This window comes from Ovis canadensis, chromosome 4, assembly GCF_042477335.2.
Source record: "Ovis canadensis isolate MfBH-ARS-UI-01 breed Bighorn chromosome 4, ARS-UI_OviCan_v2, whole genome shotgun sequence".
In the NCBI taxonomy this organism is placed as follows: Eukaryota; Metazoa; Chordata; class Mammalia; order Artiodactyla; family Bovidae; genus Ovis; species Ovis canadensis.
Window position 1 is genome coordinate 23,719,430 of NC_091248.1, and position 13,642 is coordinate 23,733,071.

Here is a 13,642-nt window from a genome sequence, read left to right on the forward strand (position 1 = left end):
GCTGTCTAATCATCTCATCCTCTGCCACGCCCTTTTCCTTTTGCCTTCAGTCTTTCCCAGCATCAGGGACTTTTTCCGTGAGTCAGCTCTTCACATCAGGTGGCCAATGTATTGGAGCTTCAGCATCAGTGATATTCAGGGTTGATTTCCTTGTAAGATTGATTGGTTTGATCTCCTTGTAGACCAAGGGACTCTCAAGAGTCTTTTCCAGCACAACTATTCCAAAGCATCAATTCTTTGGCACTCAGCCTTCATTATGATCCAGCTCCACATCCTAACATGACTGTGGGAAAAACCACAGCTTTGACTACATGGATCTTTGTCAATGAAGTGATGTCTCTGCTTTTTAAGATGCTGTCTGAGTTTGTCACAGCTTTCCTTCCAAGGAGCAAGTGTTTTTTACTTTCATGGCTGCAGTCACCATCCGCAGTGATTTTGGATTCCAAGAAAATAAAATCTGTTACAGCTTCCGCTTTTTCCCATTCCATTTACCACAAAGTGATGGGACTGGGTGCCATGATCTTAGTTTTTTGAATGTTGAGTTTCAAGCTAGCCTTTTCACTTTGCTCTTTCACCCTCATTAAGGGTTTCTTTGGGGGCTTCCCTGGTGACTCAATGGTGATAACCCACCTGCCAATGCAGGAGACACAGGTTCGATCCCTGGGTGGGGAAGATTCCCTGGCAAAGGAATGGCTACCCACCCAGTATTCTTGCCTGGAGGATTGCATGTACAGAGGAGCCTGGTGGGCCACAGTCCATGGGTCCACAAAGAGTCCGACATGACTGAACGGTTAAGCACACAAGAGGTTCTTTAGTTCCTCTTTGCTTTCTGCCATTAGCGTGGTATCATCTGTACGTCTGAGGTTGTTGATACTTCTCCCAGCAGTCTTGATTTTATGTTGTGATTCTTGCAGCTTGGCATTCGCATGATGTCCTCTGAATGTAAGTTAGAGAAGCAGGGGACAATATAGTCTTGCCGTGCTCCTTTACTGATTTTGAACCCGTCCATTGTTCCACGTGCAGATCCAACTGTTGCTTCTGACCTGCATGTGGGTTTCTCAGGAGACAGGTGTTGGGATCTGGTATTCTGATTTCTTTAAGAATTTTCCGCCATTTGTTGTGATCCACACAGTCAAACGCTTTAGGGTAGTCAGTGAAGCAGAAATAAATGTTTTTTCTGGAACTCCCTTGCTTTTTCCGTGATCCAGCAAATGTTGGCAGTTTAATCAGTGGTTCCTCTGTCTCTTTGAAACCCAGCTTGCATATATAGAAGTTCTCAGTTCACATACTGCTGAAGGCTAGCTTGAATGATTTTGAGCATCACCTCGCCTAGCATATGAAATGATCACAATGGTATGGAAGTCTGAACATTTTTTAACATTGCCCGTCTTTGGGCTTCCCTTGTAGCTTAGTCGGTAAAGAATCTGCCTGCAGTGCAGGAGACCCGGGTTTGATCCCTGGGTTGGGAAGATCCCCTGGAGAAGGAAATGGCAACCCATTCCAGTATCCTTGCCTGGAAAATCTTACGGACAGAGGAGCCTGGTGGACTGCAGTCCACAGGGTCGCAAAGAGTCAGGCACGACTGAGTGACTGACTACCTTCTACCTTCTTTTTCTTCTTTGGGATTGGAATGAAAACTGACCTTTTCCAGTCCTGTGGCAACTGCTGAGTTTTCCAAATTTGCTGGCATATTGAGCACAGCATTTTAACAGCAGCATCTTTTAGGATTTTCAACAGCTCAGTTGGAATTTCATCATCTCCACTAGCTTTGTTTCTAGTGATGCTTTGTAAGATGCACTTGACTTCACACTCCTGGGTGTCTGGCTCTCGGTGCGTGCCCACACCATCATGGCTGTCCAGGTCATTAAGATCTGTTTTGTATAAATCTTCAGTGTATTCTTGCCACCTCTTCTGAGTCTCTTCTGCTTTTGTTAGGTCCTTACCATTTCTGTCCTTTATCATGCTCATCCTTGCATGCAGTGTTCTCTTGAGATCTCCAGTTTTCTTGAAGAAATATCTGTAGTCTTTCTCATTCAATCATTTTCCTCTGTTTCTTTGCATTATTTACTTAAGAAGGCTTTCTTTTCTCTCCTTGCTGTTTTTTGGAACTCTGCATTCAGTTGAGTGTATTTTTCCCTTTCTCCATTGGCTTTCACTTCTCTTCTTTCCTCAGCTGCTTGTAAAGCCTTCTCAGACAACCACTTTGCCTTCTTGCATTTCTTTTTTCTTTGGGATGGTTTTGGTCACTGCCTACTGTACAGTGTTAAGAAATTCTGTCCATAGTTCTTCAGGCACTCTGTCTACTAGATCTAATCCCGTGAATCTATTCATCACCTCCACTGTATAAGGGATTTGATTTAGATCATACCTGAATGGCTTAGTGGTCTTCCCTACTTTATTCAATTTAAGCCTGAATTCTGCAATAAGGAGCTCATGATCTGAGCCACAGTCAGCTCCAGGTCTTTTGCTGACTATATAGAGCTTCTCCACCTTTGGCTGCAAAGAACATGATCCATGTGGTTTCAGTATTGACCATCTGGTGATGCCATGTGTAGAGTTATCTCTTGTTTTGTTGGAGGAGAGTGTTTGGTATGACCTATGTGTTCTCTTGACAAAATTCTTAGCCTTTCCCCATACACCAAGGCCAGATTTGCACATTATTCTGGGTATCTCTTGACTTGTTACTGCATTCCAGTCCCCTGTGATGAAAAGGACATCTTTATTGGTGTTAGTTCTAGAAGGCCTTGTAGGTATTCATAGAACTGTTCAACTTTAGCTTCTTCGGCATCAGAGGTTGCGGCGTGGACTTGGTTTACTGTGATTTTGGTTGGTTTGTCTTGGAAGTGAACCAAGATCATTCTGTCATTTTTGAGGTTGCACTCAAGTACTGCATTTCGGATTCTTTTGTTGACTCTGGGGGTTACTCCATTTCTTCTAAGGGATTCTTGTCCGCAGCAGTAGATATCATGGTCATCTGAATTAAATTCACCCATTCCCATGCATATTAGTTCACTGATTCCTAAGATGTAGATATTCAGTCTTAACCATCTCCTGCTTTATGTCAGCATATTGTTTAGGCTCCCTATAATCATTTTTTCCCCTTTTATCTTTCTGTGATTGATTTTTAGTTTCATGCTGTTGTGATAAAAAAAAAAGATGGAGTTGATTTCTAATTTCATGCTGTTGTGATTACAAAAGATGCTTAAAATAATTTCTGTCCTCTTAAATATGTTTAGGCTTCAGTTCAGTTCCGTTGCTCAGTCTTGTCCGACTCTGTGACCCCATGCATGGGCTGCAGCACACCAGGCCTCCCTGTCCATCGCCAACTCCCGGAGCTTACCTCAGACTCACGTCCACTGAGTTGGTGATGCCATCCAACCATCTCATCCTCTGTTGTCCCCTTCTCCTCCCACCTTCAATCTTTCCCAATATCAGGGTCTTTTCAAATGAGTCGGTTCTTTGCATCAGGTGGCTAGAGTATTGGAGCTTCAGCCTCAGCATCAGTCCTTTCAGTGAATATTTAGGACTGATTTCCTTTCGGATGAACTGGTTGGATCTCCTTGATGTCCCTTGTCCGAGGTTACCATGTGTCTTAGTATGTGGTCTGTCCTAGAGAATGCTTATATGTGCTTAAAAAAGAATGTGTATTTTGGGGATGTAATGTCCAGAAAATATCAATCAAGCCTACTTGTTCTGTTGCGTCATTTATGATCTCTACTGTGTTTTGATTTTCTGCCTGGAAGACCTGTGCATTGATGTCAGTGGGGCATTAAAGTCTTCTATTATTATATTCCGCCAGTTTCTCCCTTTATGTCTGTTTGTATTTGTTCTCTTCATTTCGGTGCTCCTATGTTGAGTGCAGGTATGGTTTGTATTTGTTGAATGAAAAAAATATCTAGGTCTCTTTTTTCACTTGTAAAATTATATTCTTAGACAGTGGAAGCAGTGAAAATTTGGGTTTTCTCCTCGACTCTTCTGAGTACTTCTAAGCTGAGGGAAGCTTGGAAAAGCCACTCACTTCTTACACAAATACCAGGGATATGAGGATGAGGTAGAAATGTTTAAAAATTTTTTGTAATCTGCAACAGTGTTAATAACAACAGAAGTTGGTAATTTTCTTCAAGTTGTTATTACTATTTTTCTAGTACCAAGGTTGATGATTCTTTATATTAAAGAAATTGAACTTTTTTGAGTAATTATTTAGGACTATTTTATTTAAAAGAAGTATAGGAATTAGAAGGGTGATGTCTTATTTGGTCCTCTTTCCTTAGAAGTGATTTGTACTATGTGAAAAACCTGTGTGAAAGTGCATCTTGATACTCTTATACTTAGAAAATTGTCTAGTCATAAATTTTAGATGTTATTTCACCATGCTGCTGCTGCTGCTAAGTCGCTTCAGTCTTGTCCAACTCTGTGTGACCCCATAGAGTTTTAGAAAGACCTTAAATAATCAGTTTTTGCTTTCTTTTTTAGCCGGAAAGTGAAATTTCAACCACAGCAGATGATTATAGTTCAGAGGTAAGAATAAGTAGCATTGTGATTAACATTTTATATTTTTAAAAATTATTGCTGATTATTAGTTTTTTATTACTTACAACTCACATGTTTTTATTATTTTTTAAATATAATTAAAATTAGCATAGTGTGATGTAAAAAGCCTGGAGAACTTGAAGTTTATGTTTTCCTGACTTCTTTTTTCAGATTATTAATTAAAGTCTTAAATCTCTTTGAGTAACATGGTCCTTAATTAGATGCAGACCTTGTTTTAGTTTCTAGGAAAGTGTTTGAAATTGGGTTTTGTTATAAGGTTATAATTAACACAGTAAACCTTTTATAATATAGGCTGTTTTATTTTGTGTAATGTTATTTTACAGATGCTTGAATTCTAGTTAATTATGTAAATCCATTTATGGAAATTAATGTTGCAATAGTGACTTTTAGGTGATAAAGGCTAATGTGGGCATGGGGCACTTTAGGAGATACTTTCCTTATGTGTTAATAAATCTGCTGTTTATCTTTTTCCTTTAGACATGATTGTCATTTATTTTTGGTCCATTATTTGAGGACATGGAAAACTTTCTTACTCTGAATGGTTGAACACCTCATTATATTCTATAAGTTTTCTTTGAATGTATTTATTTGATAATTGCTTTATGGAATTTTGTTGTTTTCTGTCAAACCTCGTATAAGTTTTGATTTACTGTAGTTGTCTAACAGAAAAAAAATGTCGTGTTCTTAAATGAACTTAATACTGTTTTGGATTGCTAATGGGAGAAAGAACTGTTAGATTTCAAAAGTTTAAGGTGATTGAAAGCTGGGAATATACTTATTAGTGATTCTTACCAGGAAAATAATTAACCAATGTTAAATAAATAAATAATTTCCTAATTTAAGCTACATAAAGTTGGCTTTATGGGTAATATCTCAGTTTTAAATTACAGGTTGCAATTCAGAGAATCTGCCCTGTGACTTTAAATATGGATCTTAGATATGAAAACATTGCTTTTCTCTTCTATAATAACCTACTTCTAGAGCTTCTCAATTGAAAGTTTAAGATGGTTTGATACTTGAACCACTGGAGACTTTGGGGCAGCCTGCGATTCCGCAAAGTGCATTTTTTGCTTTAGCAGTTCAGTTCAGTCATTCAGTTCTGTCTTTTGTGACCCCATGGACTGTAGCATGCCAGGCCTCCCTGTCTATCACCAACTCCTGGAGTTTACTCAAACTCATGTCCGTAGAGTCGGTGATGCCATCCAACCATCTCATCCTCTGCCGTCCCCTTCTCCTCTGCCTTCAATCTTTCCCAGCCTCAGGGTCTTTTCAAATGAGACAGCTCTTTGCATCAGATGGCCAAAGTATTGGAGTTTCAGCTTTAACATCAGTCCTTCCAGTGACTATTCAGGACTGATTTCCTTTAGTATGGACTGGTTGAATCTCCTTGCAGTCCAAGGGACTCTCAAGAGTCTTCTCCACACCACAGTTCAAAAGCATCATTTCTTCAGCGCTCAGCTTTCTTTATAGTCCAACTCTCACATCCGTACATGACCACAGGAAAAACCATAGCCTTGACTAGATGGACCTTTGTTGGTAAAGTAAATGTCTCTGCTTTTGAATATGCTATCTTGGTTGGTCATAACTTTCCTTCCAAGGAGTAAGCGTCTTTTAATTTCATGGTTGCAGTCACTGTCTGAAGTGATTTTGGAGCCCCCCAAAATAAAGTCTGACACTGTTTCCACTTGTTCACCATCTATTTGGCATGAAGTGATGGACCGGATGCTATGATCTTAGTTTTCTGAATGTTGAGGTTTAAGGCAGCTTTTTCACTCTCCTGTTTCACTGTCATCAAGAGGCTGTTTAGTTCTTCTTTCTGCCATAAGGGTGGTGTCATCTGCATATCTGAGCTTATTGATATTTCTCCCGGCAATCTTGATTCCAGCTTGTGCTTCGTCCAGCCCAGCATTTCTCATGATGTACTCAGCATATACATTAAATAAGCAGGGTGACAGTATGCAGCCTTGACGTACCCCTTTTCCTATTTGGAACCAGTCTGTTGTTCCATGTCCAGTTCTAACTGTTGCTTCCTGACCTGCATACAGGTTTCTCAAGAGGCAAGTCAGGTGGTCTGGTATTCCCATCTCTTTCAGAATTTTCCACAGTTTATTGTGATCCACACAGTCAAAGTCTTTGGCATAGTGAATAGGGCAGAAATAGATGTTTTTGTGGAACTTGTTTGTTTTCCAGTGATCCAGCGGATGTTCGCAATTTGATCTCTGGTTCCTCTGCCTTTTCTAAATCTGGCTTGAACATCTGGAAGTTCATGGTTCACGTATTGCTGAAGCCTGCCTTGGAGAATTTTGATCATTACTTTACTAGCATGAGAGATGAGTACAATTGTACGGTAGTTTAAGCATTCTTTGGCATTGCCTTTCTTTGGGATTGGAATGAAAACTGATCTTTTCCAGTCCTGTGGCCACTGCTGAGTTTTCCAGATTTGCTGGCATATTGAGTGTAGCACTTTCACAGCATCATCTTTCAGGATTTGAAACAGATCAACTGGAATTCCATCACCTCCACTAGCTTTGTTTATTGTGATGCTTTCTAAGGCCCACTTGACTCACATTCCAGGATGTCTGCGTCTAGGTGAGTGATCACACCATCGTGATTATCTGGGTTGTGAAGATCTTTTTTGTACAGTTCTTCTGTGTATTCTTGCCACCTCTTCTTAATATCTTCTGCTTCTGTTAGGCCCATATCATTTCTGTCCTTTATTGAGCACATCTTTGCATGAAATGTTCCCTTGTTATCTCTGATTTTCTTGAAGATATCTCTAGTCTTTCCCATTCTATGATTTTCCTCTATTTCTTTGCACTGATCACTGAGGAAGGCTTTCTTATTTCTCCTTGCTATTCTTTGTAACTCTGCATTCAAATGGGTATGTCTTTCCTTTCACCTCTCTTCTTTCCACAGCTATCTTAAGGCCTCCTCAGACAGGCATTTTGCCTTTTGCATTTCTTTTTCTTGGGGATGGTCTTTATCCCTGTCTCCTGTACAATGTCACAAACCTCCGTCCATAGTTGATCAGACACTGTCTATCAGATCTAGTCCCTTAAATCTATTTCTCACTTCCACTGTATAATCATAAGGGATTTGATTTAGGTCATGTAGAATGGTCTAGTAGTTTTCCCTACTTTCTCCAATTTCAGTCTGAATTTGGCAATAAGGAGTTCATGATCTGAGCCACAGTCAGCTCCCAGTCTTGTTTTTGCTGACTGTGTGGTGCTTCTCCATTTTTGGCTGCAAAGAATATAATTACTCTGATTTTGGTGTTGGCCATCTGGTGATGTCCATGTGTAGAGTCTTCTCTTGTGTTGTTGGAAGAAGGTGTTTGGTATGACCCATGTGTTCATGGCAAAACTGTATTAGCCTTTGCCCTGCTTCATTCTGTACTCCAAGGCCAAATTTGCCTGTTACTCCAGGTGTTTCTTGACTTCCTGCTTTTGCATTCCAGTCCCCTGTAATGAAAAGGACATCTTTTTGGGGTGTTAATTCTAAAAGGTCTTGTAGCTCTTCATAGAACTGTTCAACTTCAGCTTCTTTAGCATTACCGGTTAGGGCATTGACTTGGATTACCGTGATACTGAATGGTTTGCCTTGGAAACTATTTAGAGATCATTCTGTTGTTTTTGAGAGTGCATCGAAGTATTGCATTTTGGACTTCTTTGTTGACTGTGAGGGCCACTCCATTTCTTCTAAGGGATTCTTGCCCATGGTAGTAGATAAAATGGTCATCTGAGTTAAATTCACCCATTCCAGTCCACTTTAGTTCTCTGATTCCTAAAATGTCGATGTTCACTCTTGCCATCTCCTGTTTGACCACTTCCAATTTGCCTTGATTCATGGACCTAACATTCCAGGTTCCTATGCAATATTGCTCTTCACAGCATCGAACCTTGCTTCTATCACCAGTCACATCCACGACAGGGTGTTGTTTTTTCTTTTTACCAAAGTGAATTTTTTATAATCCAAGTCATGACAGATCTGACCATCTAATACATGCCTATGAAATTTGTTTAAAATTTGTATAGCCATTCCCTCATAGTGGGCTAAGAAAATAAAATGTAACTTTTATTAATACAGATTCAAAACTGAAGACTTAAAAAAGTGTGATTTTCAGGTTCTTTATGAAAATCTAAACTAATAATATTGGAAATTCTTATTACTGTGGATTTTTGCCTAAATATTTTACATTTAAAAAATTGGTGGGAATTATGATTAGGTCGAGAATAGTTTATTGAAACTGTATATCTGATACCTAGTAAGTATGATGTGTTTCAAAGTTAGGTAAAAATAATTTTAAATGTAAGTCTTACAGATAAAAGTTAGAACATACTGAGCATGTTTGAACAGTAAGAACTATATTTTACATACATATGTATAAGTTATTTTATATATTTACATATGTATTCAATAGGGCTTCCCTAGTGACTCAGATCGTAAAGAATCCACCTATATGCGGGAGACCTGGGTTCAATCCCTGGGTTGTGAAGGTCCCCTGGAGGAAGGCATGGCAATCCACTCCAGTATTCTTGCCTGGAGAATCCCCATGAACTGAGGAGCCTGGCAGGCTCCATGGGGTCTCAAAGAGTCCATGGGGTCTCAAAGAGTCGGACACGACTGAGTGACTTAAGTGCACAGCACATAGATATTACATATATACGTATAGTTATATACATGAATATACCGTTGCACTCATCTCCCATGCTAGTAGGGTCATAGTTAAAATCTTGCATGCCAGGCTTCAGCAGTATGTGAACCAAAGAGCTTCCAGATGGCCCAGCTGGGTTTAGAAAAGGAGAGGAACCAGAGATCAAGTTGCCAACATTTGCTGGATCATAGAGAAAGCAGGTGAATTTCAGAAAAACATCTACCTCTGTTTCATCAGCTATACTAAAGCCTTTGACTGTGTGGATCATAGTAAACTGTGGAAAGCTCTTAAAGAGATGGGAATACCAGACTATCTTACCTGTCTCTTGAGAAACCTGTGTGCAGGTCAAGAAGCAACAGTTACAACCGTGTATGGAACAACTAATTAATTCAAGCTTGAGAAAGGAATATGACAGTGCTGCCCGCTGTCACCATGTTTGTTTAGCCTATACACTGAGCACATCGTGAGAAATGCCTGGCTGGATGAGTTACAAGTTGGAATCAAGATAGGTGGGAGAAACATCAACAACCTCAGATATGTGGATGATACCACTCTAATGGCAGAATGCAAAGAGGAACTAGAGAGCCTCTTAATGAGGGTGAAGGAAGAGAGTGAAAGAGCCAGCTTAAAACTGAGCTAAGATCATGGCATCCAGCCCCATTGCTGCTGCTGCTGCTGCTAAGTCGCTTCAGTCGTGTCCGACTCTGTGTGACCCCAGAGACAACAGCCCACCAGGCTCCCCCGTCCCTGGGATTCTCCAGGCAAGAACACTGAAGTGGGTTGTCCAGCCCCATTACTTCATGGCAAATAGAAGGGGAAAAGGGGGAAACAGTAACAGATTTCCTCATTTTGGTCTGTAAAATCACTGTGGATGGTGACTGTAGCCATGAAATCAGAAGACTATTGCTTCTTGGCAGGAAAGCTATGACAAACTTAGACAACGTGTTGAAAAGCAGAGACACCGCTCTGCTGACAAATGTCTATATAGTCAAGGCTATGATAGTCTTCGCAGTGGTCACATACGGTTTGAGAGCTGGACCGTAACGAAGGTGGAGTGCCGAAGTATTGATGCCTTTGACTTGTGGTGCTGGAGAAGACTCTTTAGAGTCCCTTGGACTGCAAGGAGATCAAACCAATAGATTTTAAGGGAAATCAACTCTGAATATTCATTGGAAGGACTGATGCTGAAGCTCCAGTATTTTGGTCACCTGATGCCAACAGCCAACTCATTGGAAATGTCCCTGATGCTGGGAAAGATTGAGAGCTAAAGGAGAAGAAAGCGTGAGAGGATGAGATGGCTGGATGGTGTCACTGATACAGTGGTCATGAACTTGGACAAACTTCAGGAGATGGTGAGGGACAGGGAGGCCTGACCTGCTGCAGTCCATGGGGTCTCAAAGAGTGGGACACAACCATGTGACTGAACAAAAGCAATATACGTGAATAATTGTGCACATAATATATACCAATTCATACATACATATTTTTTTTAAACCAAATTTTCAGGAAAAGTTACTTTTACTGTGTGACCAGTCCTCTGATACTTTTTCTGATGCTGACCACTGAAGCTCAGTTAGGTGATTTATAGTTTGAGAAAAGTTAGTGATTTAGAAGTTTACATTGAAAGATAATTATCAAATAATCTTTTACAGATTTGAATTATAATCCTTTCAATATAACCCATTTGGGGCCTCAATTCATAATGGATTATACTTTGAAAAACTTACATATTTTAATTTGTCTATAGAATACAGTAGAAAAATTCATAATCTGTGAAACATTTGATGATGTCATATCAAGATTGCTAAAATGGATACTGGCTTCAATCCATGATCCTCTGGACTAGTTTTAGGTCTAGCCACTTGATTTAATTATATTGGACTGATTTGACCGAGAATTTCAAGGAAGTTCTAATCCATATTCCCTGTGTTAGAAGACAGAAAAATCTTCAATAGTTCAGTTTTGTAAACTAAGGAATACACAACATGGTAAATTAAATGCATTTCAGTAAAAAATAAACCAAGGAATAAATCTCACATAATACTCTTCATATTAGAACTCTTAGAGATTACTTCTGAATTATACCCCTCAAAAATGAAATTCCTTTCTAAGCAACACATAACTACACTTTACAGATTTGCAAAGTTTGATAATCTTGGCTGCTTTGGTTTGCATTTGATTAATTTTTTTTCTCTTATCTTTATTTTTTTATTTTAGTTTTTTATTTTTTAAATTTTAAAATCTTTAATTCTTACATGCATTCCCAAACATGAACCCCCCTCCCACCTCCCTCCCCATAACATCTTTCTGGGTCATCCCCACGCACCAGCCCCAAGCATGCTGCATCCTGCGTCAGACATAGACTGGCGATTCAATTCACATGATAGTATACATGTTAGAATGTCATTCTCCCAAATCATCCCACCTTCTCCCTCTCCCTCCGAGTCCAAAAGTCCGTTATACACATCTGTGTCTCTTTCCCTGTCTTGCATACAGGGTCGTCATTGCCATCTTCCTAAATTCCATATATATGTGTTAGTATACTGTATTGGTGTTTTTCTTTCTGGCTTACTTCACTCTGTATAATTGGCTCCAGTTTCATCCATCTCATCAGAACTGATTCAAATGAATTCTTTTTAACTGCTGAGTAATACTCCATTGTGTATATGTGCCACAGCTTTCTTATCCATTCATCTGCTGATGGACATCTAGGTTGTTTCCATGTCCTGGCTATTATAAACAGTGCTGCGATGAACATTGGGGTACATGTGTCTCTTTCAATTCTGGTTTCCTCGGTGTGTATGTTCACCATTGCAACGAAAAGAATAAAATACTTAGGAATATATCTACCTAAAGAAACTAAAGACCTATATATAGAAAACTATAAAACACTGATGAAAGAAATCAAAGAGGACACTAATAGATGGAGAAATATACCATGTTCATGGATTGGAAGAAACAATATAGTGAAAATGAGTATACTACCCAAAGCAATTTACAAATTCAATGCAATCCCTATCAAGCTACCAGCCACATTTTTCACAGAACTAGAACAAATAATTTCAAGATTTGTATGGAAATACAAAAAACCTCGAATAGCCAAAGCAATCTTGAGAAAGAAGAATGGAACTGGAGGAATCAACTTGCCTGACTTCAGGCTCTATTACAAAGCCACAGTCATCAAGACAGTATGGTACTGGCACAAAGACAGACATATAGATCAATGGAACAAAATAGAAAGCCCAGAGATAAATTCCACACACATATGGACACCTTATCTTTGACAAAGGAGGCAAGAATATACAATGGAGTAAAGACAACCTCTTTAACAAGTGGTGCTGGGAAAACTGGTCAACCACTTGTAAAAGAATGAAACTAGATCACTTTCTAACACCGTACACAAAAATAAACTCAAAATGGATTAAAGATCTAAATGTAAGATCAGAAACTATAAAACTCCTAGAGGAGAACATAGGCAAAACACTCTCAGACATAAATCACAGCAGGATCCTCTATGATCCACCTCCCAGAATTCTGGAAATAAAAGCAAAAATAAACAAATGGAATCTAATTAAAATTAAAAGCTTCTGCACAACAAAGGAAAATATAAGCAAGGTGAAAAGACAGCCTTCTGAATGGGAGAAAATAATAGCAAATGAAGCAACTGACAAACAACTAATCTCAAAAATATACAAGCAACTTATGCAGCTCAATTCCAGAAAAATAAACGACCCAATCAAAAAATGGGCCAAAGAACTAAATAGACATTTCTCCAAAGAAGACATACGGATGGCTAACAAACACATGAAAAGATGCTCAACATCACTCATTATTAGAGAAATGCAAATCAAAACCACAATGAGGTACCACTTCACACCATTCAGAATGGCTGCGATCCAAAAATCTGCAAGCAATAAATGCTGGAGGGGGTGTGGAGAAAAGGGAACCCTCCTACACTGTTGGTGGGAATGCAAACTAGTACAGCCACTATGGAGAACAGTGTGGAGATTCCTTAAAAAAATTGCATTTGATTAATTTTAAAATTTCAAAACTGTATAGTTTTAATCATAAGACACATAATTATGTTGTATTTTGTCTAAATATCACTGTCATTTTTCTGCTGCATAGAGAAATAAGGTAATATAAAAAGGCAGCGGCTGTGGAGCCCAGAAAGTGTGTGTTTAGATTTCTGATCTCTGAGCTGTTTGAAGCTGGATACCTCACTTAAATACAGCTTCCTGTATTTATTCCTGTATTTCCTCTGAAATACAGCTTCCTTACCTGTAAAATGATGGAAATAGTATTTATCTCATAGGGTTGTTTTGAGGGTTATTTGGTGATCTTAATACAATATTTGATACATGAAAAACAATCAGCAAAAGAAATTTTTTTACAGTGCTTCAAAGGAAGTATGCTTTTCTTCATACTAAGTTTGTA

The 13,642-nt window shown here is 39.1% G+C and overlaps 1 protein-coding gene across 8 annotated transcripts in view; it reads left to right on the plus strand.

The window, feature by feature from the left end:
- Positions 1 to 13,642, plus strand: part of AKAP9 (A-kinase anchoring protein 9) — a 172,293-nt gene that overhangs the window by 35,184 nt on the left and 123,467 nt on the right. For all 8 annotated transcript variants that reach the window (XM_069587353.1, XM_069587359.1, XM_069587350.1 and 5 more), the window contains exon 3: positions 4,474 to 4,518. In XM_069587353.1, coding sequence (XP_069443454.1) covers positions 4,474 to 4,518 — 45 coding nt within the window. The remainder of the gene's footprint in view (positions 1 to 4,473; positions 4,519 to 13,642) is intronic.